A 26,211-nucleotide genomic window follows, 5' to 3' on the forward strand; every position below is an offset into this window, starting at 1 on the left:
TGGAACAATTTACCAAGTGTTGTGGCAGATTTTTCTTCACCGTCAATTTTAAAGTCAAGATTGGATGTTTTTTTAAAGGATGTGCTCTAGGAATTATTTTGGAAAAGTTATACTGGCCCTGGGAATGAGAGGACCTGACAAATGTAACCATAAGGTAACAGGTAAAAGGAAAGGGACTACGTGGGAAAAGGCCCAGGGACTAGCAGCAGTGACCTGGAGACAGCAGTACATGGCTGCTGCGTATAGCGTCCCTGGATCGGGATCTGGAGTACTGGGCGGGCTTGGCTCCCCCATTGTGGGGAGGCCTAAAACCTGGAAAGTTTTAAAAGAAAAGGGGCTAGATTTGAAAATACCCAGAGAAGGTCTAAAGACTGGTGAGGGTAGACCGACAATTCTGGCTGGACTTCTACTAAAAGCCTGAGAAAGGGGCTAGACTGAAAGGGCCCAGAGGCAGATCTGAAGACCCTAGTGAGTTTTGTTAATCTCTTTGCTACCCTCTAGAAGGGGTTCATTCAGGTTTGATTGTGTGACTTAGCTGGATGCCCAAGCCACTGAAGACCTACCTAGCAAGGTTGGCAACCTACAGGGGGCACCAGGAGCGGGGGGGGGGAAGAGAGATTGCAGCACCACACTCAGCCAATAGGAGGCACCAAAAAATAAGTCACAGGGAGGAACTTAGGATAAAGGCAAAAGGAGATCTCCTTGTGAAAAATGGTTCACAGTGGATCCACCATGAGTGCTCCCATCTCGCTCACCATTCTGACCAAAGTAACAGCAACTAAAAATGTGGGATATAGAGCATCTGGTCAAAGATTCAAATGGTGGTCTGGTAAATAATGACAGCACAAAACTAAACTCCTTTTGAGGTGTAGGCTTGACCACACGCAGAAAGGCCATTACTAGGCCCTGCAGAAATCTAACTTGCATTGGCAAATAAAAACAGAAGCCCCGTGTACTGGAGGAAGGAAGGCACTGACTGCTGTGAGATGGACCCACAATGAGCTAATTGAGAGATCCAAGTTCTTCAATGATAGGAAATAATCTAAAATGACTGGGATATCTGAAGAGTCTGAGAAAAAGTGATTGTGCTGTGCCCACGTAGAGAAAAATCTCTATTTAGCTAGGTAGCAGTTCCTAGTTGAAACTTTGCTACTCTGCGTAAGAATAGCTTGGAGAGCTTCCAAACATGGCCATTCTAGATCTGACACACATCCACACACCAGGCTGTGAGGGGTCTGGATTGGGGTGTCTGATTTTGCCCTCTTCCTGATTTAGAAGATCCAGGAAGGGACAGATCCTGGTAGAAGGACAGGTTGATATTCTCACAAGTTCTGTGAACCAAAATATCTGGGCCAGTTGGGTGCCATGAAAATGATTCTGGCCCTGTCATAACAGATCTTTCTCAAGACCTGTGGTCGCGGGGGAGGAGAAGAGAAGGCATACCTGAGCTGGTCTGTCCATGATAACAGGAGAGCGTCACCCTGGGAGTCGTGGGCGATAGCTACCCAGGAGCAGTATAGGTATAGTTTCCTGTTCCTTTGGAACATAGCATGATCCCACTGGGGTGTTCCCCACTGAGTGAATATTTCCCTCAGGACACAGCTGTGTATTTCCCACTCATTCCCCAGGCAGAGAAGTGCCTGCTTAGGTTGTTCCCTAGAGAATTCTGAATACCTCGTAGGTAAGTAGCTTGAACAACTGGTGTGGTTTCTGATGCACCAATTCCGAAGTCTGGCTGCTTCCAGGCAGAAGGGAAGGGATCTTGCTCCACCCTGCTTGTTTATATAAAAAATCATGGTGATGTTGTCCCACATTATTTGGCTCGGGAGTGAATATATGGGAGGGGAAAATGTCCTTCAGGCCAGAATGCTCTCAGTTCCAGCAGACTGATGTATAGTCTGGCCTCCTGTGAGATCCAAGTGCCCTGAGCAGTGTGGCCATACAGGGGAGCGCCCTATCCCAGAAGAGACGCATCTGTTACTACGATGGCACTGGCAGCGAGAGTGTTGAAGGGGACTCCCACTCAAACTCATTCCGGATTCGACCACCAGGTGAGAGAGAGGCAATAAGCCTGGCAGGAACAATCACACTAATGTTCACATGGTCACTGTCTGGTGAATAGACAGTGTAAGGCGGTGTAAATGAAGTCTGGCAAATATTGCCACATAATTACACAATATCATGTGGCCTAGTAGAGAAAGGCATACTATGATCAAAGCATGCCTATCTCTACTAGGCCACATGATACTTTGGTCTGTGAGTTACCTGAGTTATCAAATAGCTCATTGACTGCAATCCTTCTGTGGTGATATTGACTCCAGAGCCAAATAATGTGGAACAACATCACCATGGTCACCAAAGAATCATGTGGCCTAGTAGAGAAAGGCATATTATGATCAAAGTATGCCTTTCTCTACTAGGCCACATGATATTTTGGTCTGTGAGTAACCTGAGTTATTAAATAGCTCATTGACTGCAATCCTTCTGTGGTGATCTTGCTGAAGTTGAGTCCAGTGTCATTCCAATAAAGTTTATCCACTATGTGGTGGTCAAAATGGATTTTTTTTTTTTTGGTTCACACAGACACCCAGCACCGCTAGAAGAGGAAGCAGGGACAAAGTCACCGACCTGACCTCTTGGCTGGAGCAACCTGTGAGGAGCCAGTCGTCCAAGTCCGGGAAAACTGTGTAGCTGTCACATCTCATTTGGGCTGCCACCACAGAGAAAACCTTTGAGAATACCCTGGGTGCTGTTGCTCGTCCAAAGGGAAGGACTCTGAACTGGCAGTGATCCTGACCTATCAGGAACCAAAGAAACTTTCTGTTGGATGGATGAATAGAATATTTACTGAATAGAATGGGCATCACACACGGGTTTTCTTTTCCTCCTTTCTAGATTTTTGTCTTCTGTTAGTGATTAGTTTTGCTATTCCAGCTCTCAGTTTACAGCTTGGGTTTGTTCACAGAGCATATGAACTATCAAATTACCTCAGTAGCAGGCATCAGGATACAAGCTTCACCATGTCAGCTTCCAGGTAAACAGCCATTAGCCAAACCGAGGAAATACAGCAGTACTGCAACCCATTGCCAGAAGATAATATATTTGAATGATGGTCAAAAGAGATGTAAACTCAGATAAGAGAGAACAAGACTAAAATTGGCTAAGGCCTCCAGGGATTAATCTGGGAGGAGGGAGATAACATCGCTAAATTACTCAGAATAATTAACAAAAAAAATATCTAAGAATGTCTATCTCGGAGTTAGTGGTGAATGTAAAAGGGAATGATAGCATAAGTCACATAGAACCACTCCTCGAGACACACTACAACCTCTCTGAAAGACCCAAAAGTGGTGAAGGAAGAGGTGGCATCCCTTAATTCAGGAGATAGTGCTGCATCCCTGAAGAACTTGTCTTCCTCCATTTAACCTACTTCACAGCCCGTATCCTCTTCTGCAGGGAAGGACTACAGACTCTAAGACTCCCCCCAATCATCCAAAGGGTTCACCTATGGAGCTACATGAGACATATTTCCTCCCAGAAGAGTAAGAGAACATATGATTGACTCATCGTCTCAAGTAACGAAATATGGAGACTTACCTAGGGTTCCATGTTTTGATGACATTTCAGAAAATAGACTAATAAATTATGCTACATTTGATGCTTAAATGTCCCACTTTGTGTTATTGGTTTCAGAAGTAGCTTTTCTGAAAATAACAAAACTATTAAGGCACTTGCTGAGTTCACATAGTATCTGGTGGACAACACCAATGCTAATTATGGGTCTTAGTGCTCTTCTTTCTGCCTTTACTAAAGTAACTTTTCTTTCCACTCTGGCTCTGCTTTTCTGTTTCTTGTAAAACTACCAAGAGAAGGTACAAATCCTCCAGTCTCCTTGAAAAAAAAAACCCTATATGTCTAGGATTCATACTATGAGGAAGTAATGTTTAGCTCTGCAACTAACTCTCTAAGCCGTGGATCAGTTTTCCTGTCAAAGACTCTTCAACTTCTCAGAAAAGCAACTGTATGTTTGCAAAAAAAATTTTTTTTAAATAATAAAAATACAAAAAGAGTGTATTAAAACAAGCAAATGCATTCCTATGCACAGAATGCAGTCGGAAGTGGGAGACAATCAGAGAAGGAAGATCAGGCACAAGGCATTTCCTGAGAATTAATGAGTGAGTGGAAATGTTTGATAGCCAAGGGCAAAATGGGTTCTTTAATCAGAACAATTCATTAATTCCGTAGGCAAATAATATGCGGAGGTTCTTCTAGCTTTTTCTTTTTGCTCATTTGTTATTGCTCTGACCACTTATAATGAAGTTTCCTTTCACTACAGCATCATTGATCCTTCAGAGTAAGGCTGACTAAGTTTGAATGGTGCTACTGAGGTGAAGGCCATCTGTAAATGTACGGAATTAACATCTGGTAAAACAGGCAGTTATCTTTTATCAGTTTTATCTTTTAGAACACACTTTTAATCTTATATATTAGTCTAGAGAACTCTCCACACTTTAGAAGCAAAAGTTTTCAGCCCATAAGGTCCTTTCCTCTAATATCAGTGGAAGTTAAGGATCTCAGCAACTCTTAGGATCAGGCCCACTGTGGCAGTGGATTCAGAGATGCAGAGTTAAGTACTGAGAGCAGTCAGTGGAGTAGGAAACTTTCACCGAACTCTCAGGGGAGTAGTATATACCTGAATGAATGTGCTTGCATGTTCCGATTTAATATTGGCACTTACCTGTGACTGGGGCATCTATGTCCAGCAAGTTTTTTTCCTGACGGAGAATTGAAGCACCCTCTGTTACTATTCTCAAAGCAACAGTCTCTTCCAGCCTCCCCTCCTTCATAAGGTGTGCCTTTAAGATATCCACACGGGGTTTTCCATCATTATCAAACACTTCCTTAGCTGTGAGCCGGTGGCTTGGAGGAAATGGGACAGCTGGAAATCACAAACAAAAAATATCTGGTCACTCTACTGGGAAAAGCCACTCGTCTCAAAAAAGATAATCTTTCAAAGCTCTGCTGGCCATCAGCTCTGTCTGAAAACACTTTTGAGCATATACGTGTTAAGTAATCTGAATCTTCTATTCTTTCTTTATAGCTTGTGGCTATACCATAGACAGAAAATTAACAGCAGCTGTTCAACATGCACATGTGCCCAAAATCTATTATTCAAACATTTTTTTAAAAAAAAATCTTGGACCTAGTTTTTATATCCTTTACACATGATTAAAAAATGAGTCACTGCTTACAGAGAATGTTAAAAACAGGGGTTGTTGTGGGAGAAGGGAATGGAACTAAATATTGCTTTAGTAGTATTGCAGAACCATGACATAATGCTCCTTTCCCAGGAAAGATCTTAATGTACATTACACTACATCTCAGATATTTACTGCCCATGTGTCTACAGACATAGATCTATCTAGGTTAAACCACAAGACTTTGCAGACAGCCCCTTCTCTTTAACTACTGGCAGAGTGCCCTTCAAAAATCCCTTCCTTTTTTGTATTTATAGCTTTGCTCTATTAGAAATCATTGTTTACATACAATATCCCACAAGCAGTCTGTCTGTCTCAGTCAAACATTAGTGAAAGAGCTCTAAGACTGTTCTCTTGGCATGTGGAAAAGTGGAGGATATTTCAGACAGAAGTATAAAACAAAATGGGTTGTCCCAGCAATGGCCTAATGGATAGCATTCTGTGTATTGCCATTATTCAAAGTTCCAGGTTTCGAGCCAACTTCAAGTACTCTTGCTCTCTCTCTCCTTAAGGCAGCATTAGTTAGAAGCTCAATTGACGCTCTCAGCTTCCAGGATTAGGCTGCAGTATTATCCCCGCTTAGCCCCCTTTCCCTAGCAGCTAAATTGGAGTGGTATTAGAAGCTTCCTGCCTTGCCAGCTGCAGGGTAATTATATTGATTCTGGCTACTGCCGAGAGTGGGTCAGATTGAATGGATGCTCAGCGTGAAGAGTGAATGGAAGCTTTAGGAATGATTCAGGACATCTACAAAACTGTATTATTGAGACATTGCCTCCCTGATACCCATCATATTGGGGGTCACTGGTGTATCTGGAAACATTAAAGCAAGTCTTCCATACTTAAAGATTTCTTAAATTTAACAATCAACATACTTTTTAAAAGACACCTACTTTGTAGGTTAAAAGGTTTGATAAGTTAAAAGTCACACACTTTCATTTACAGTAAAACAAAAAAACAAAACAGAACACAGAGAATTCCTAACTCATATTACTAAGTGACGAAAACTGAATTAATTTTGTCATTTTAATTTCTTTCCACCTATTATTCCACTTAGTTACTGCATCAGATCCAGCCTGGACATTTGGAAAAAAAAAATAGACCAGTCCATTTTATTTGTTTACAACAAGTTTTACTTTCTGGTTCATCCTGCATTAGCACAATGCTGAAATTTCTGGGTTGCAAACACCGCAGGAAATTTTTAAATCTAGACAAAAATCTCTTTTTATTCAAATAATTCTATTAATATTGGGAGAATATAAGAACATAAGAACAGCCATACTGTGTCAGACCAAAAGGTCCATCTAGCCCAGTATCCTGTCTTCTGACAGTGGTCAATGCCAGGTACCCCAAAAGGAATGAACAGAACGGCAATCAAGTGATCCATTCCCCATTACACACGCACAAATTCAGTAGAGACACTGTCTTCAGACTTTAAAGAGACAAATAGTCTAGTGCCAAAATTTAGATTTTCCTTTTAAAATTAGGCTTGGAAAGCCAGTCAATTGACCAGTCAAATAATGCCAATTATTTGACCACAGTCAAATATTACAGCAAGAATGCCCTGCTGTAGGTGGTGCCTACCTTTTTGATTGCACCATGGTGCCATCTGTTACCCACATAAATGTCTTAATCACTAACTTTGCTACATGCTAATGCCACGTGTTGGGAAAAAAGGTGAATTAACTGAATGTTGGGCATCTTGATTGGCTGGAATATTTGAACAAACAACGTATGTAAGTATGTATAACTTCATTTGTATACAAGGGTATCAATATACAGGGAAGTTTACAAAGCACATTAAATAAGTTAAATGACACACTCCTTCCCCTGAACAGCTTACAATCTAAACTGTCTAAACTAAGAAATTAATTCTGAAAGCCAAGAAGGATGGAGAGGAAGGCTCCCAGACACTGAATGTTCTTCCCACCACAAGAGAAAAGATGCATGTAAAGGTGCTGGAACCATGTTGAATTAAGCAAGTTAAGGAAGTATGGATTGGGTGAATGGACTATAAGGTGGACAGAAAGCTGGCTAAATTGTCGGGCTCAACAGGCAGTGATCAACAGCTCGATGTCTAGTTGGCAACTGGTATCAAGTGGAGTGCCCCAGGGGTCGGTCCCGGGGCCAGTTTTGTTCAACATCCTTATTAATGATCTGGATAATGGGATGAATTGCACCCTCAGCAAGTCTGCAGATGACACTAAGCTGTGGGGAGAGGTAGATAGGCTGGAGGGTCCAGTGACATAGACAGATTGGAGGATTGGGCTAAAAGAAATCTGATGAGGTTCAACAAGGACAAGTGCAGAGTCCTGAACTTAGGATGGAAGAATCCCATGCACCGCTACTGGCTGGGGAATGATTGGCTAAGCAGTAGTTCTGCAGAAAAGGACCTGGGGATTAAAGAGGACGAGAAGCTGGATATGAGTCAGCAGTGTGCCCTTGTTGCCAAGAAGGCCAATGGCATATTGGGCTGTATTAGTAGGAGCATTGCCAGCAGATTGAGGGAAGTGATTATTCCCCCCTATTCGGCACTGGTGAGGCCACACCTGGAGTATTGCGTCCAGTTTTGGTCCCCGCACTACAGAAGGGATGTGAACAAATTGGAGACAATCCAGCAGAGGGCAAAAAAATGATTAGGGGGCTGGAGCACATGACTTACGAGGAGAGGCTGAGGGAACTGGGGTTATTTAGTCTGCAGAAGAGAAGAGTAAGGTGGGATTTGATAGCAGCCTTCAACTACCTGAAGCGGGGTTCCAAAGAGGATGGAGCTTGGCTGTTCTCAGTGGTGGCAGATGACAGAACAAGGAGCAATGGTCTCAAGTTGCAGTGCAGGAGGTCTAGGTTGGATATTAGGAAACACTATTTCACTAGGAGGGTGGTGAAGCACTGGAATGGGTTACCTTGGGAGGTGGTGGAATCTCCATCCTTAGAGGTTTTTAAGGCCCGGCTTGACAAAGCCCTGGCTGGGATGATTTAGTTGGTGTTGGTCCTGCTTTGAGCTGGGGGGTTGGACTAGATGACCTCCATCTCTTCCAACCCTAATATTCTATGATTCTATGAATGTGTATAGCTGAGAGCCATTGAACCAAACCGTAAACCCTGTATATAATGGAAACCACTTCAAGCTGAAAGGTCCTGCAGGACCCCAGGACCCCTAGTTCCAGCACCTATGGATGCACGGTCATTGAGCTGTTTAAAGAGTTGGTTTGTTGCCTACCTAGCATTGATGGACTTCAAAAACAGACTTTACCCTTTCATAGTTGCTAGGTGTTTGTTTTATTTCTATTCTATTTCCTTTTTCTTTTCTAACGGTTCGGTCTTTAATAACATTCACATTTAAATACTAACATTGCTAAAAAATTCTTTAATTTTTAAGAACTTCATCGAGTTTTGTATTTTTCTGAGTTAAAATAACTCAGTTAAGTGACTTTGTTTTTGTAATTAGATGCAAGTATTTACGGCTAAGACTATTGGACACCAAAAAGTCTTAGACTTTGTGACTGTTCTAATAAAGTAGTGTGCTTAAAAATATTTGACCACTTTTGACATTATCTTGACAATATTTCACTGATCAATTGACCTGTCATTTTTGTACCATTCAAATGTCCAACCCTATTTACAATATATATTTTCTGAAAGCAAAACCAAAATAAATTTTGGTCCTAAATTACTATGTCTTTAAATGTCTGAAAATAGTGTGCCTGCCAATTTTGAGCAGGTGTGTGCGCATATATGTATTTAGTTGCATTTCTAAAGAAATTTAAAATCGACTGCTTCACTTTTCATCATATCATAGAATATCAGGGTTGGAAAGGACCTCAGGAGATCATCTAGTCCAACCACCTGCTCAAAGCAGGACCAATCCCCAACTAAATCATCCTAGGCAGGACTTTCTCAAGCCTGACCTTAAAAACCTCAAAGGAAGGAGATTCCACCACCTCTCATCTCCTGTGCTGCCCCTCATACCAGGTACATTATCTACACAAGACATTTCAGAGTACCATCCCCACATTCCACTGTGGCAGTACAGGCTGGAAAACAAGTTAATAATTTGTTTCGTTTTCTGTTTGAGTACTAGCATCACTAATGTCCTTAGTGCAGCTCCGGGAATAAGATTGTTAATTAACTGCTGCTGCAGTGCCATAAGAGGGAACACACAACTGCTTTTGGCTCAGTAGTACAAACACATAAAATATGAGCTATTATTTTTCCCCTTTCATTTCTTAATGTTTTAGCAGAGGCTCTGGATTCTAGTCATCATATTTATGCGGGGTGGGGAGGGGGAATGCAACAACACTTACAAGGTTTTAAAATATTACATGTACAAAAGAGGGTACAAATAGGTAACATTTAGGGATTAAGTTACTTGCCAATGTCCTTTAAAGTGAAATTTTGGGACTGCCTGGAGGATCAGAGGGCTTGATGGTACAGAACATTACTGCATAAGCCTATCACCTCAGGAAACTCAAGTTCAAATCCTGTGAAAAGTAATTAGGGTGATACTGGTAGGATGAGATCACCAATCGGCATTTGTTTCCAAAACCATCTGCGATTTGTCATGATTACTTCTCTCTCCTCAGAATAAGTCTAGGAATAACAGCAAGGGACTTGCAGGTTGCCAATGCTTTTAGCGCTAAATTCACACATACAAGTCACTATTCAGAGCTGAACCTACAAATCCATCTAATGTCACTAGTAACATCTAGATGAGTTTTTATTAAATTTGGTTTAGGTTAAGGTAACTTTCAACTTTACCTTCAACGATGACAAAGCAAGAAGGAGAAGTGATGATGGTACCACAACTGAGTAAAATAAGTGTGTTCATACGACAAATTCGATTTATCAGCTTCCGTTGCTATTTGAAGAGCCACGGACTGTAAAACTGAAGAATTGGGAATATGCAGTCTGTCTGCATAAGTTTTTTATGCCCTTTACCCGTCATTCCTCAGACAATAGAAAACAAGTAAGCTGTGCACACATATTACATATGCACCACATCCATAAACCATTTTCTTCCCTTGCTCCTCTAGTCTTCACTAAGAAAACAGAATCTGTGGTGTCGTACTCCTCTCAGCTGGGGAAAGGCCACAATAATAATAAATAATAAAATAAATAATAATAATAATACAATAAAATAAAAAAAGAGGTCAATGACCCAAATAAGCGAACAAAAATAAAATTTACATTTCTGTCCTTTAATATCAACATGACACTGTGAAAATGCACTAATACAATTTAGTTTTAAGAATTAGCAAAGGGCTATGGCTGCTGCTAAATTCTACCCAACATTCAGTTCAGCATTTTTGACCAAATTTTATTCCTCTAAATTTCTTAAATGAGGCTCCCGATTTAAAATTTAACTCTCCAAACCAGGAGCATCCCTATAATGCAAGCTGGCTTGCATTTTGGAGCAGGCCTAGAAAACAAAATTTCTGCTGCCTTAACCCACAAAGTCAAAACCAATGCTCATCCATCACCATCACAGCACGGTGCACAGGATTAGCTTAAGTATTTTGGAGAGCATTAAAGAGATGAAAATTTGGAATACACGCCAAACTTAAAAGTTGATCCCTTTCATATTGAGAGAAATCATTAGGTCCCTGCATCCCCCTCCCACTGCACCTCCAGCATCCTCCTACAGAAGTGGAGCCCAGGTAATTCCTCTTTTCCACTAGGAATGGTCACCAGGTGAAAAACATTTTTCATGAAAATTTTCAGAGATTTCCCCAACCCCTGAATTTTCCTCCAGATCTATTTCTAATCCTAGTAACTGGCTTATACCAGTTCACTTTTACCAGACTAGTGTTACAAGAAGGGTTAGATCATTTTTAAAATTAAAGCATAATCTTCTTTACATTTCTACTGTAGTTAAGCTTCCCTGAGAAAATTAACTACAGTAGAAATGTGAAGAAGGCCAGAGACAATGTGCTTTGTGAGGCCTGTGAAGATATACATATTAGTTGTCCAGTACTTAAAAGCAAGTCAACCCCAGTTTTATGAGCTATTAACTATTCATGATATTCAGGGAACAAAATAATCATGGGATGTCTTTGAGGGGAGAACCCAGCTTAAGCAGCATATTTATTAAGCATGTTTATGTATGGTAGTGTACCCAACATGGTACCCAGTCTTACAAAGAGTCTTGCATCTATAAACACAGAACAAAAAAACTAAACTTGTTTTTACCTCTTGGTTTATAGAAGACACAATGCACAGTTTCTGTGGCGCAGCACTGTAAGTGCTCTGAAAGCAGATTTTTAATAAACAGACACTAATTAAAAAAAGCTGTTGTTCCAGCTGCAGGTGATTAATGATTAATTAGTGAAAACACGAGTGACTGAATACTCTTAGCACAAACAGCACCTTCCATTATCAGAATCTGAATATTGTGTGTATGAACATAGATATTTGCATACATGTACAGGCATAAAAAATAGTTTCATATTGCACTGTTAACACATGCAGTTATTGAAATCACCAACAGAGGGCAGGAGCAATCACTACAACATGTATAGCAGAGCCATGTAATTTCAGCTTTATCACATATTACAGTAACTCCTCTAGATGAAAACTTATAGCTATATTTCAGTTTCCTTGCACCTGGCTGCAAATGTGTGGCTATTTCATTTTCACTTGCAGCAGTAACTGAAAAACACAAATTTAAAAAGATTATATTTAAAAAAAAAAAGGCAATTAAGGGCCTAGTCTGGTATAAACAGCCCACAAAGTATGAAGGAATATGTTAGTTGCAAAGCAGTTGCAAACTAGTGAGCATTAAAATTACTCATAAAAATGTGTTTAAAGGGGGACTTGCAATTGTGGTTTCACTTTTTTATGGAACCTTCCCTCCTACTGGTGAGGAAATATCATCCCTTTGGCAACTATAGCACTTGAATACTTGGTAAAGTAATATTACCAAAGTATTTCCTGTGTCTTAGCTGATTTTGAGATTTGCCAAGTGGAAACAAAGAGAACCAGCACAATGTGACCAACCAGCATTCTGCAGCCCAAGAGTGGTCAGAAGATAACACCTGGAGTACATATAACATAGATAAATTAGGTGCAATAGACAATGCAGGAAAGATAGTGATGTGAGTCTAAACTGACATTGAGGGTAAGTCTACACTACAAAATTAGGTCGATTTTATAGAAGTCTATTTTTAGAAACCGATTTTATACAGTCGATTGCATATGTCCATACTAAGAGCATTAAGTCGGCGGAGTGCGTCCTCACTACCGTGGCTAGCATCGACTTACAGAGCGGTACATTGTGGGTAGCTATCCCACAGTTCCTGCAGCCTCCGTTGCCCATTGGAATTATGGGTTAAGCTCCCAATGCCTGATGGGGCAAAAACGTTGTCACAGGTGGTTTTGGGTACATGTAATCAGGCACCCCTCCCTCCCTGCCTGCCTTTGTGAAAGCAACGGTAGACAATCGTTTTGTGCCTTTTTTCCTGGGTTACCCGTGCAAAGACGCCATACCACAGCAAGCATGGAGCCCACTCAGCTCACCATCACCGTATGTCTTCTGGGTGCTGCTGGCAGACGCAGTACTGCATTCCTACACAGCAGCAGCTCCTTGCCTTCGCAGCAGATGGTGCAGTAGAACTGATAGCCATTGTACATCTCCTGGGTGCTCCTGGCAGACCTTGGAGAGGTCGATCAGGGGCACCTGGACAGACATGGCTATCCCTCTTTTAGAGCACAGAATGGGGGCCAGAGCCTCCAGGTCATTCTCTTCTTTAAGTTTCGTCTCATGGAGATTCAGTCCTGCCTGGAATCTCATGTGAGCTGGAGGCTTCTGCCTCAGGCTGCTCTCCCAGCCAGCAGCACCATGCAGTCGCACCTACCCCAGCCTACCCCTTGCTCCCATGGCTCATGAAGCCTGGACAGTAGTAAGGAGGAGTTCAACTATAGGCTGAGCAAGTGCAGAATGGTGGTAGAATGTGCCTTTGGACATTTAAAAGGTCGCTGGTGCTGTTTGCTGACGAGGTCAGACCTCAGTGCAACCAACATTCCCATTGTTATTGCTGCTTGCTGTGTGCTCCATAATATCTGTGAGAGTAAGGGGGAGACGTGTATGGTAGGGTGGGAGGTTGAGGCAAATAGATTGGCGTCTGATTTTGAGCAGCCAGACAGCAGGGCGATTAGAAGAGCACAGCAAGGCGCGCTGCGCATCAGAGAGGCTCTGAAAACCAGTTTCATGACTGGCCAGGCTTCGGTGTGACAGTTGTGTGTGCTCCTCCTTGATGCAAACCCGCCCCCTTTGTTAATTTTAATTCCCTGTAAGCCAACCACTCTCTCCCCTTCGAAATAAAGTAACTATTGTTTTGAAACCATGCATTCTTTCTTTATTAATTTAAAAAAAAATGAGATAACGGACAAGGTAGCCCAGTTGGGGTGGGGGAGGAGGGAAGGATAAGGCCACATTGCTTATTGTAGCCACACTAAAAATCAAACTGTTTGAATGACAGCCTTCTGTTGCTTGGGCCATCATCTGGAGTGGAGTGGCTGGGCGCCCAGAGCCTCTGCCATGCGCCGCGCCCCCCCCCCCCCCGCATTTTTGGGCATCTGGGTGAGAAGGCTATGGAACATGGGGAGGAGGGTAGGCGGTTATACATTGGATGCAGCGGGGGTCTGTGCTCTTGTTGGCTGTCCTGCAGCTCCAACGGATGCTTCATCATGTCCGTTTGCTCCTCCATTAGCCTCAGCATCATGTCCTGCCTTCGCTCTTTGCGCTCACTTAATTCTTTCCTGGCCTCTGCCACGGAATGCCTCCATGCATTAAGCTGTGCCCTATCGGTGCGGGAGGACTGCATGAGCTCGGAAAACATGTCATCATGAGTGTGTTTTTTTCGCCTTCTAATCTGTGATAACCTCAAGGACGGAGATGATAGGGGGAGTGTAGAAACATTCTACGCTCTACATTTCTGGGGGGACTGCATGGTCACTTGTGCTGCTGAGTTCACCACACTGATGAAACGGAAATGAAATTCAAAAGTTCCCAGAGCTTTTCCTGTGTACCTGGCTAGTGCATCGGAGTTCAAAGTGCTGTCCAGAGCGGTCACAATGGAGCATTCTGGGATAGTTCCTGGAGGCCAATACCATCTATTTGTGTCCGCACTACCCCAAATTCGACCCAGCAAGGTTGATTTTAGGGAGGAGTACAGAAGCCAATTTTAAGAGCCCTTTAGGTCGACAGAACGGGGTTTGTTGTGTGGATGCAGTCATTTTTAAAATCGACCTAAGGCGGCTAAATTTGACCTAACCCCGTAGTGTGGACCAGGCTAAGTGAAATGTGTCTAAGATTTTGTTTCCTGTATGCTGCAATCCCCATCACCATCTAACATGTTCTTAGCATTCTGCCTCAGTAACTGTTCATTTCTTTTGGTGGTTATTGAGAAGACCCAGCATAAGAAATAACATTCATATCTTAACAATAAAGGGTTGGCATACATTCCACATAAAGAACAGACAACAAGATAAAGTTCTCAACACAGCCAGTGGCATCCTCTTGAGAACTGAAAAGGCACACACCAGGGGATTGTCTTGTGTTTAGTTACTAAGGGTCCCCTGCCTTGTGCTCTCAGCTCTCCTGAGGACATTCCAAATGGTGAAGGAAGACCTCAAGACCTCTCTCTCATTGCTCCTGTAAAATTTATTTTACTGAAAACATGGTCACTCTAAATTAGGCCAAGCATGCGGTCATTGGCTTCTCTTTTGAGTATTAGATAAACTACAAAAAGCAAATAAATACATCAGATGAGCTATGCTTAACTCCAGTTGCTCCAAGCAGACACTGTATAGAAATTAGCTGGAGGAAATTTTAATCCTTTGTTAATGGATTATTTGCTTAAATTAAACTTCTATACTATAGTAATAATAGTCTCACAAAGTAAGTTTGCAATAGAAAAAAATCATTTTTCCTGAATTTGAGTTCATTGTAATTTAATTCCCTCTGTAATAAAACTATAAAATTTTACATTTGTGATCTGTGAAACTACTGCAACAATTTCTCTCTTTTTTTAAAACCATATCTTCGTTTATATTTTTAGGGATAATGTATAATCAACTGTCATTTCAATATTATGATATAGGTCATTTACCTTTGATATTAGCCTACTATTTTTGGACCTCCCAAGGAACATCATAATCAATTGTTTATATTACAAGAGCATCTTGAGGCCCCAACTGAGAATTTGCTATGAACGGGTCAACTGCAATACTGGGGCCTAAGTGACTTATCCAAATTCACACAGGAAGTCCGTGGCCAAGCCAGAAAATGAACACAAGTGTCTTGAGAAGCCCAGCACCTCAGTTGCAAGACCAGACTTCCTAACTTTTACTGCATAACTCCTGTTACGTGAATACAGTGTAGTTGTCACAATGCCAAATCAAATAATCAATTGCATTTTATTTAACAAACTAACTAGTTCACAAGAGGTTCGTACATTTAAAAAGAATAATGAACAGATTTTTAATCATTATCCCACTGTAATTATTCTTCCTTTCACCCACTCATGCGGTATACTCCTGTGGCTTAATGGTAAAAAGCTATTAAATAATCAGTTCCTAAAACAAGTGTTTCAAATAAAAAGTAGGTAAAGAACCACTGATCAAATGGGTTTCATATTTTTAGATTTTAATAACCATGCCAGTGCTTTTCACTTCAACAGCAAATCTTAAAAGATATTAGATACTGACCATTATTTTAGTTGGTAAACAAATGCACACGAGATCTTTTCCAAACTGTAGCAAGTTACACATCCTGAAATCCTTTCCCAGACTGAGTCCTTAATTGATGCTTGCACGCATGTACACAAAAGGTACGCGCATACACCATGGTCACTCAGAATCATAAGTTATCCATAAACTTTACACAGGAAGGTTTGTTCTATTTGTTTGTTTTGCTTTTCAGATATTTACATTATACATAGGCGATACAGGAGCTAAAATGAATCACTTTTTTCCTATAGAGGCAAAGGAGAAGGGTGGAGAAAGAAAGATGTTTTTCTTTCAACAGGAGAGGAAGGTATTATTTCTCCTGACTCAGGAGGTAGCACTGCGAGCTCAACTCAAGACTTCTGTATCACACCTCTGCTTTACAATATTCTTCAAGACAAAGTCTGAACAGTAACACTTCAGTTTTACCGCAGTTCTTTCCTGAATGTGCCACTGGTGATAAGATCTCAAAAAAGCCTAAAAGCAAGCCAGTTAGTACTTTCATACTAGATTAAGAAAAGAGAGAGAGAGAGAGAGAGAGAGAGAGAGAGAGAGAAAAACACACACACAGGCTATGGCAACCAAAGCTCTATTTTTAAGTTTTATTTATTCTTAAGATTTACACTTTCAAAACAACACTAAATATTTTTTCCTCTAGATCGAAAGCTCTTTGGAGCAAGAACCAAGGCCTACATTTTCAAAAGCAAGTTGCAGTTTTGGATGCCCAAATAGACACATCTTGCAAGGGCCTCATTTTCAGAGGGTAGATGCTCGCCGCTTCTGAAAATGAGGTTTCCGAAAACGTCCAGGTTGACCACCCAAATAGAGGCATCCAAAGTAACTGATCACTTGTGAAAATTTCTGCCCATGTTATTTTATATGTTGGTTCAATACCCAGCACATTTTGGACATTACTGTGATACTAATAATAATAATAATCTCTATGCAAAATACAGAATGTTTAATCTACACTTCTTTTAGAGAGTGCTGTATTTTTCCATCATATTGTATGTGATCATGGCTACAAGCCAACACATGGAAAGGTAGCCAAAGGTCAACCCTTTAAGTCACATAAAACATCCTCCTTAAACGTATAGATGGTAAGTAAAACCAGATTTATGTATCTATAAGCTTTTCACCTGGATGAATATCATAACATCTCCAAGGAAAGATATACAAGCTTCTACAGAGCAAGAATATTGCGAAGTAATAATAATTGTGGACTTGTTTTGTCTACTAGTTTATAATGACGTACAATAAGCAGAAAGTGAGTACTCCTTTTCTTTTTGTGAATACAGACTAACACGACTTCTACTCTGAAACCTGAAATTACCATCAATGGTTGCTAAGAGGCAATACAGTAAAACTTTACATATAGCAGAGAGACTGCCTTAAAACTTGCTATGTGGGAATAGCATTGCTAAAAAACAGAGCTCGCATAAAGTGGACAGTTCAAAATATAAATAGTGCTAAGAAAACATGAAATTGTTGTATGTGACAAACACCATTGTCCAGAGTTTCTTGCAGGCATCACATAGTCAATACTTCAGTGTCCAAAATTCTCACGTGCGACAATTCTTAATGTGACGCAGTTTGATAAATATACCCATACACTAACTTGCGTACATATAATTACATTTATTCAAAGAAAAATGAAGCTAAAGTGACTTTTAAATGGTTAAATCTGCCATGTCTATATGGATAATTTACTCGGTGACACAGCAAAAAGGCAACATCATTATAATCATAAAGTAAGATATGGATCAATATTCCATTCAGCTGAAAATTCATGACCAAGAATATTTTAGAGATCATATTAAAAGACTGGTTTCAGAGTAGCAGCTGTGTTAGTTTGTATCTGCAAAAAGAAAAGGAGGACTTCTGGCACCTTAGAGACTAACAAATTTATTTGAGTACAAGTTTTCGTGAGCTACAGCTCACTTCATCGGATGCTGTAGCTCACGAAAGCTTCTGCTCAAATAAATTTGTTAGTCTCTAAGGTGCCACAAGTCCTCCTTTTCTTTTTGTAGTAAAAGACTGTTGTTCCTCTCCCCTCTCCCCCAACCCTCATCACCCTCTCCCTTCCATTGCCATCTCTAGGGAAATCCTCTGAGTCTGATGTCTCCTAAAGGCATAGGTTGCCTGGAAGGAGAAAACCACTTTAAGATGTATTATCTGTGATTTCCCTATTTACCAAAGAAAAAAAAATCTATTTATCCTAACAGGTAAAGTAAAACACCTGAAATACGGGAAAGCTGGAAGATATTGAAAAGACAGACTAGGTTTTTGATATGATAGTAACTGAAAAGCAAAATAGAGTATGAATATGAATTAATCCCCTATTTAAAAAAAAAGTCTTAGTTTTTTTAATCTGATGAAAACTGTTCATGTGGCAGCTGAAGACTGTGAAGTTAAACTAATCTCAGTATTGCGGTGGCATGTGTATTTTGGCAAGAAGAGTTAGTCACATTCTATGTTAGTTACTTTTAATATTCTATTACAGTGGGCACACCAAGTTCTTTATAGTTTAGAACTATAATTGGCTCCAATGGTAATGGCCATTTTAAGTATAAGGAATACCACTGGACTTAGTTATATGTTTTGGAATGAAACCTATAAGTGTGGCCAATGTAGGATACAATAAAATTTAACTAATGCCATTTGGTATTAATTATGCACACAAGGTATTTCAGAATCATTTCACAAAAGGATTTTGAGAGACTGAAACATGAAATTATAGAAAAGACAATGTTTTCGTTTGGTCCATGCACTGTAAGGAACAGAATGAAAGACCTCAGCAAGTTTTGCAGACAGCAAGAGAACACAGACAGACATCTTACATGGAACTTTTATATTCAGTATAGATAACTTCTGTTTAGCCAATTTTGACTTGAGCAAAGATGGGTTAATTGCTGATGCATATGAAATCAGAGAGTTTTAAAAGCTCAAATACTCACAATAGAAAATGGATTTACAACATAAAGGGAGAATAAAGTATTTTACAGGGATAACAACTATCTAGAAAAATTTATTCCACAAATCTACGGCCAAGATACTCTTAAGGGTATCTGAGCATTTAAAATGCCAGCCACTAATCCATCTATCCTATTTTGGCGTATTAAGGATCAATTAAAATCAGTTCCACTCTCTGCAGATGCATCGTCTTAAGAACAAGGTGTATTCCCTTACGCAGGAAGGGGAGGCAGTAATGTGTGCATCAGGAACCCTAAACAAGGCATAAAGAAATTTCTCAGATTGAAAAGGAGAAGCTAATAATTGGGTTTGATGTCTTAGTACCACCAGTAGAGACAAACTAAAACAAGAAACAGATGTTAATGAGCAGACAAACAAGAGCTCCTTTTCCCATGACTCCTGTACTGCGCAAACCGAAGCAAATTTCGGACTTACAGATACAATTGAAAGAAGACAAGGAGGTGTGTTTACTACTCTGAGGGGCACACAAAACTACCATCTAACCTGTCAATAAGGCAACCAGTGCTCCCGAGAACAGGCGATAACAGCTGGAAGCCACAAAAAGTCATTACCCATGGAAATAGGGAGCCAGATGTATTGGAAAAATGGTACAGAATGACTTAAATATTTGGGAGAACCCAGATTCCTCTTGATACAGGTGATATAGGGAAAAGGTAGATTTCTCAAGGGACAGCTGGGGCTATGAGGGAATCTAGCTCAGCATCAGAAGAATCATTACGGATGCTGGCATTGCAGAGGTTAACCAATTGTAGAATAATTTCACACCATCACCATCTAAGTCACCAAGTCCGTATAGCAAACAATGAAGCTGCGTTAGCAGCAGCCTGGGATGAGTTTTGTTAGCAATCATGTCCGAGGAAGCCATCCTGATACATATTGGACTGAAATAAGATATAATTGACTAATGAAGTGAATCTGAAAAAGCATTCCAAAAATCTGTTGAGTAATTATGTCATTCCAACATATATGACCAAAGAAGAATTAAAGTAGCTAAAAAATAGAAATGCACAGAGAGGTGTCACGTTACTTTTATGGGACAAAAAAACTGAGGAGTACTTGTGGCATCAAGGTGCCACAAGTACTCCTCGTTCTTTTTGCTGATCCAGACTTATATGGGACAGATTGTGCTAATGAGAACTCAGTATTAGCACAGGTGTAGCTATGCTAATTACTTACACATCTCAACATTCCTAATGTGAAGTAGATATTTTCGGACATCACAACACTCTCATTCTTATTAACTGCACAAGCATCCACTGAGCCTTCCCTCCAACCAACCTGGTTCCCAAGTGCTCACTAAATCACCGCCCTATCAACCATCCCAGCTTTTTTAATATGCAGATAAGTGATATGATGAACCGTCTACCATTTATATGCACACTTGACACACGAAGCAAGCTGAAGTGATATGAACAAAAACAGCCAGTTTGCTCCCACTTCTGAGGAGGCTCTTTTCTCTCCATCAACCGTGGGTGAAGTGAATGGAGACCATATTCCTGACTCTATCATATTACTAGAGCAAATTAGAACCCTTCATAGTTCAAGTAGGTCTGGGCAAGGTTGCCCGCACAGCTTGGGTTAATGCACCTCATTCTATACTTGTAATACCCATCCTCAGCCAGTCTTTAGAGCATACATTAACCATTATGGTGCGAGGTAATTCTGTGGTACAGACTGTCCAGAGGGACTAAGTTGAGAAGAAACTTTTACTTTATGACCTTTGCAGGATTTGAATCTAGTATTCAAGAGCAAGAGGTTAGTTCGCCAACTCACTAGAACATGCTACTCCAAGGGTGAGGGAGCTAGAGTACTTTACTTCCAGAGTTTATTAAAGCAGTATACTAACTGTGCCTTGTGCCTGGAGCTACTTTATTACTTCTCAATAATGGAGGTAAATTCTTGACAGGATAGTCTCCCCACTACCCATCGGATCAATCAACACCTTTTCATAAGCAGATTACCAACACAGACAATAAGGACACCAAGAATCACCATTAACTTGGAACACCTAGAACAGGACTGAAGTTCTGTCAATTCTGTGAAATTATTTTGCTCAGGTATGTAAGAATTTTTAGTGCCTTCATACCTGAATTCTTTGCATTATCTTGCCACTGTAGTTACCCAAACTTTGACCTATTGGATACTGTGGACAAGGTCACCATTACAGTGCTGCCTTATTCCTCTAGGCTACCTTTTCTGCAAGTGGGGATTCTACAGCATTCTGAACAATTCCACATTTACATTAACTATTTTAAAAAGTAAAACCTCCAAATTTGAAATTATGCATAAAAATACTTGCTAATTTTGTTTATTATTGTTGTTAATAATAACTACATCTATTAACACCTTTTCTAGTGTGATCACAGAAAAGTTCCAAGATTTGTGCCCTAATTTCGTTCTCCATTTTCTTTAGTTTGCATTGCATTGCACCATCAAGCTCATTCTACATGCACCATATAAACAAGTTGCTTACTGCATGTTGTCATCTCAGAGATGCCAGTTTGCATCCTGTTACACTCAATGACACTACAGGTGGCCTTTTTTCTATTTGGGGTTTCATGGTCGTCTTTAATGTGGTCACCTTTGTAAGCTAAGTGAGTAGCCAGTCGAAGGCTTCGTGTAGAGTAAACAGGTTAATCTGTCCATCTTCATTTTCCCTTGGTATCTCTGCACATCATATGGAATGCCTTTAGGTTTTAAAGAATGGCTCAAGTTGAAATATAATTTGTTATTTTGAGGCAGCAAGGGTAGAAGTATTTCCATAACCTGTCAACTATTTCTGGAAGGTGTTTGCTCCACTCCCACTGGCAAAGTAACATTGAGCCACATAGCCAAGATTCATTAAAATATTTCCATTCAAATTCTGACAGCAAATGGTTGTTTACCTGAGAATGAACTGAAGTTTGTTCAGTAGTGACTGACCAATTACTTTATTCATCATATGTACTGTTGAAATAATATACTGAATGCATTTTCTCTGTAATATTATAGATTTTTATATTTTCTTATATCTAATAGTGCGGTATAAGTGTCCTAAGGGCTAAAGTTTGGGATGGCTCCATTACCCCTGAATGGAAAAGCCAAAAGGAACTTTGTCACCCCAGACAAATATCAATAAAACCTTTATATCACAGCATTACTATATCACACACATATTACTATGCATATATAGCATAAAAGCACATTTTGATATATGTTTTAGGATTTTTTAAAGAAGATTTTTTAAAGAAGATAGGACAGTCACTATCTCCTTTCAAACACAGTCTAAATATACATACGTACACACGTTTATAATTTTATTGAAGATAAATGTGTTCATCCAAGCTGTTCTGGCTGCTTTTACTATAATTAAAACTTGAGTCAGTATAAACTTAGAGAATTACCACAATCTTTACCCCTTCTCTAAAAATAATGCCGCCCCTCCCCCCCCGACACAATCAAATTTCTCCCTAACCTCAACTCCCAGTCTCTTACCATCCCTACTTCTACACCCGAACTACAGATGAGCTTTGCATATAACATTAACATTGCATATAACATTTGCAGATAACATTGCAGTCTATAACATTAAAAACCCCAATAATGAACACACATTTGCCAGCATAGTCATACATGATATGTGTACATGCGTGCACACACACACACACAGGAAAACGAAAGGTTGAAAAAAGAGTTAGATTGTTTAAAACAAAAACTTTCCTTTAAGAAGGTTACTTTGAAATTCCAGAATTTTTGTTCTTTACAAAGTCCAGATTTTTGTGAAGGGTTTTAATCTGAAATATAAAATTGTAGGGGCTGTGAGTGGTCTTTTCCAATGGCTGCCCCAAGACAGGCTTTTTTTTCCAGCCTACTAACAACATACACAAAGCCCCAGAGACTTGCAAACTGCAAAGTAATTTGTGTCCCTGACCTAGATTAGAAAGGCCATTTGTTTCCCCTCCTCATATAGAACATCCCTCAAGATTACACATAAATATCTTTGTCCTTTATTATCATCCGAACTAGACTGGAGCATAGGGTAACAAAACAACTACAAAGAAAAATACAGGAGGGAAAAAAATTTAAACTTAAAGCAATCCCTTCCGATGAGGACTAATGCATGTACATTTAGAACTGGAAAATCTTATCAGAGTTTCCTGGTCTCATCAGCAAAGTTTGTTTTTCTACTTTTTTGTGTGTCACACCCAACTTTTTCCGAAAGCCTCAAAATGCATGCGGTCCAGCTTTGTTTTTATTCACTTTTGGAACAGAGAACAATAATTATACACCCTTTAAATTCCTTCACAGGAACAATTAATTTGGAGAAAAGAAAGTCAGGAAAAAGTTACAACAATGGGAAATGCCACAGCTTTTCCAATGCCTAGATAAGGAATGCATGTGCACTAGAACGTTTTAGCGAAGGGTAAATTACCCTGTATTACTGGTCTTAACAACTCTTCCCAGTTCACAGCATTTGTAAACTGATTAAATTTAGGTAAAAATACAATTTATTTAAATCCATTAAAATAAGCACTTTCCATGGGAAAGTGCACTATCTTTTCCATTTCAAAACTGGTCCCTTTAGAACAGGGTTGAAGTACAATGAACACATAGTGTGGGGAAGTTCACTTTCTGTGTATTTTCTTGTACCAGTCCTATGAATAAATTTGTTAGTCTCTAAGGTGCCACACGACTGCTACTCTGAAACCATGCTAATTCAGTCACTCAGTGGGAAGAAACAAAGGTCAGCTACGCTAAACATCTAGAGCAAGGACATTTAAAACATTTTCTCCTTTAGTTGCACAAAAAAAACTGTTCTAGAATGATGGAGCTGTACCTTTATGCTACAATAAAGTTACTTCCTAATGGAAGATGTTATTGATTGAAACTCCATATCGCCATGCCTACTGTAAAACCACTGTTGGTGTTCCACATAGTTGAAGAAACTTCTGCTCATCAGAGGAAATGTTATGTTGCTAGTACTGCAATTATTAAAAAATAGAAGTTAAAACTATTCTAATTTATTATATTCAAAATACAATTGCATTCACACAAATAGTAAGTCGGTCCATTCTCCAAAGAGCTTACTATCTAAAGAGACAAGATGTTGATATTCTACATTCTTTAAGCTTGCTCAAGTTTTTATTCACTAATTGTGATCACAGGACTTTAAAGAGGCAATATTTAAGTGAAGTGGACAAGATTTAACTACACGCAATAGCTCTCAAACATCATAGGAGTTGTGTTGTGACCAGAAGGCCATATCCCCAATTTGTGTAAATTGGCACAGTTCCATTGTGTTGTGACCAGAGCGCCATATCCCCAATTTGTGTAAATTGGCACAGTTCCATTTAAGTCAATGAATTTATTTTAACAAGATGAGGATTTGGCCTATGGAGTTTATCCATGTTAATGGTAATGGCAATATAAATGTTCTCAGCTTATACTTCAACACTTTACTTCAATACTAACAACTTCAATACTTTAAAGAGGTCAAGTTAAAACTTAGTCCCGTCCCCCACCCCACTCCCAGGACTGAACTCTACCATTTTAGCATACTAAAGTACAAATTGCCTTGTCTTGAATAAGGTTTTAGAAGTTGTTAGTTAAATCGAGCTTCCATGATCTAACACTACATCTTTAAATCCTACTCAGGATTTGAGAACTTCTGCACTAAGGGTAAAATTCACCCCATAATCTTAAAAATAGACTCAATTGGTATGCAATGGTACATAAGCCTCTTCCTGGTCCTCTGAATGGTGGTGAATTTCACCCTAGATTAACAGAATTAGGGCTATTTCAGGATGTTTGTGTTGATTATGATTCCTTACAATTGCTAGATCTTTCTCTACAATATCTAAGAATTATTTTCTCCTGATGTTGTTACACTCGGCACAGATCATAAAAGATTATGAGCCAGATTCACCACTGTGTCATACCAATGCAGTTCCGTTAAACAAAGGTTCTTTGTAATCCAGCACTAAAGGATCATACAGTGGGCTCTGAAATAGCGTTCACTGCTGCTGTAGATGCTCAAATAAAACTAACTGAACTAAATGGAGTTAAACTGACATAACTCTCGAGTAATACAGTGGTAATCAAGCCTTAGATTTAGGTTTTTGTTTTTACAGATCACCTCTAATGGGAGTCAAGCTAAATATCAACAGAAATTTAGCCTTTGAATATTCCCCAAAGAAGCACGTCTTACAATCTTCGTTTATTTTTTTTCAGCTACTAATCACTGACACAAAAAATAAAAAGCTCATTCATTATGAGTGGTCTTGGTTTGATAGGTTCTTAGCCCCACCTTCCTCCAACAATTAGCGTATGTATCAAACATCCATATGGTGAACACATAGAAAATACCAACTCATTCCTTCCCAAGAGAAATACTTCTCCCTTTGTGTCTTATTTTCATATCTTCTTTTTCAATCCCTAACAAGCAACTGCCAATCCAAGGCTGGAATAGAGCCAACTGAGGTAAAGTTACACCTTACTCCAGAAAGCCATGCCATCTCATTTATTAACAGGGAGAGAATTTCCCTTGCTTTCTTCTACCTACAGGCACTAAAGAAAATCAAGTCTTCATACCACAACATGCATTCACAAGTCTACATGACACAAGGCCATCAAGGATATTTCTTGCAATCTCTCCAAGAAAACCGGCTTGAAAGTGCTTAAGTTCCGCAAAACAATCCAATTCAATTGTTTTGAAATCCTGCTCTTTTAGGATTTGCTAGTTGATGACTTTTTGTCTAAAATAACGATGATGTTCTTTCATTCCAGTCATGTTAAAATCATCACCTGTAGTTTAATACAAGTGTTATGAACACATTTTATTTGTGCCAAAAAAGAAGCAAATCCTGACTCTTGGTGTTTAGGCACCCTTGTGGCTTTGTTCAAAGCTAAATGTTTGACATTTGCTGTTCAGAAAGGTTTGGACAGTGTAAGCTAATTACATGCCCAAATTATCCTCGTTAAATTCACACTGAACATTCCAGGAGTGTGTGGGCAGTCCAGTGTAAGTAGTAGCAAAGTTGTTGCTGATTTGACCACAGCATGAGCTTTAGAAACTTGCTGCTGTTCAATAGTGAGTTGTATTTGGACATCTACAGCAGCAACGAAAAAAATGTTTCCTGTGATCCTTTAGTCCTGGACAAAAAAGGGATATTTAATTCCTGTCCTTCTGTATGACGGTCCCTCTACATGTTTGTAGAGTATGGTTATTTCCTCTCAGTCTCATTTGCTTTATACAGAA

General features: G+C 39.7%; 1 protein-coding gene across 1 annotated transcript in view; it reads right to left on the reverse strand.

Moving 5' to 3' along the window:
* Window positions 1-26,211, reverse strand: part of PPP3CA (protein phosphatase 3 catalytic subunit alpha) — a 320,751-nt gene that overhangs the window by 182,864 nt on the left and 111,676 nt on the right. Inside the window, exon 2 of the mRNA XM_077815075.1 lies at window positions 4,739-4,939. Within this exon, the coding sequence (XP_077671201.1) occupies window positions 4,739-4,939 (201 nt within the window). The remainder of the gene's footprint in view (window positions 1-4,738; window positions 4,940-26,211) is intronic.

Source organism: Eretmochelys imbricata, chromosome 4 (assembly GCF_965152235.1).
Source record: "Eretmochelys imbricata isolate rEreImb1 chromosome 4, rEreImb1.hap1, whole genome shotgun sequence".
NCBI lineage: Eukaryota > Metazoa > Chordata > Testudines > Cheloniidae > Eretmochelys > Eretmochelys imbricata.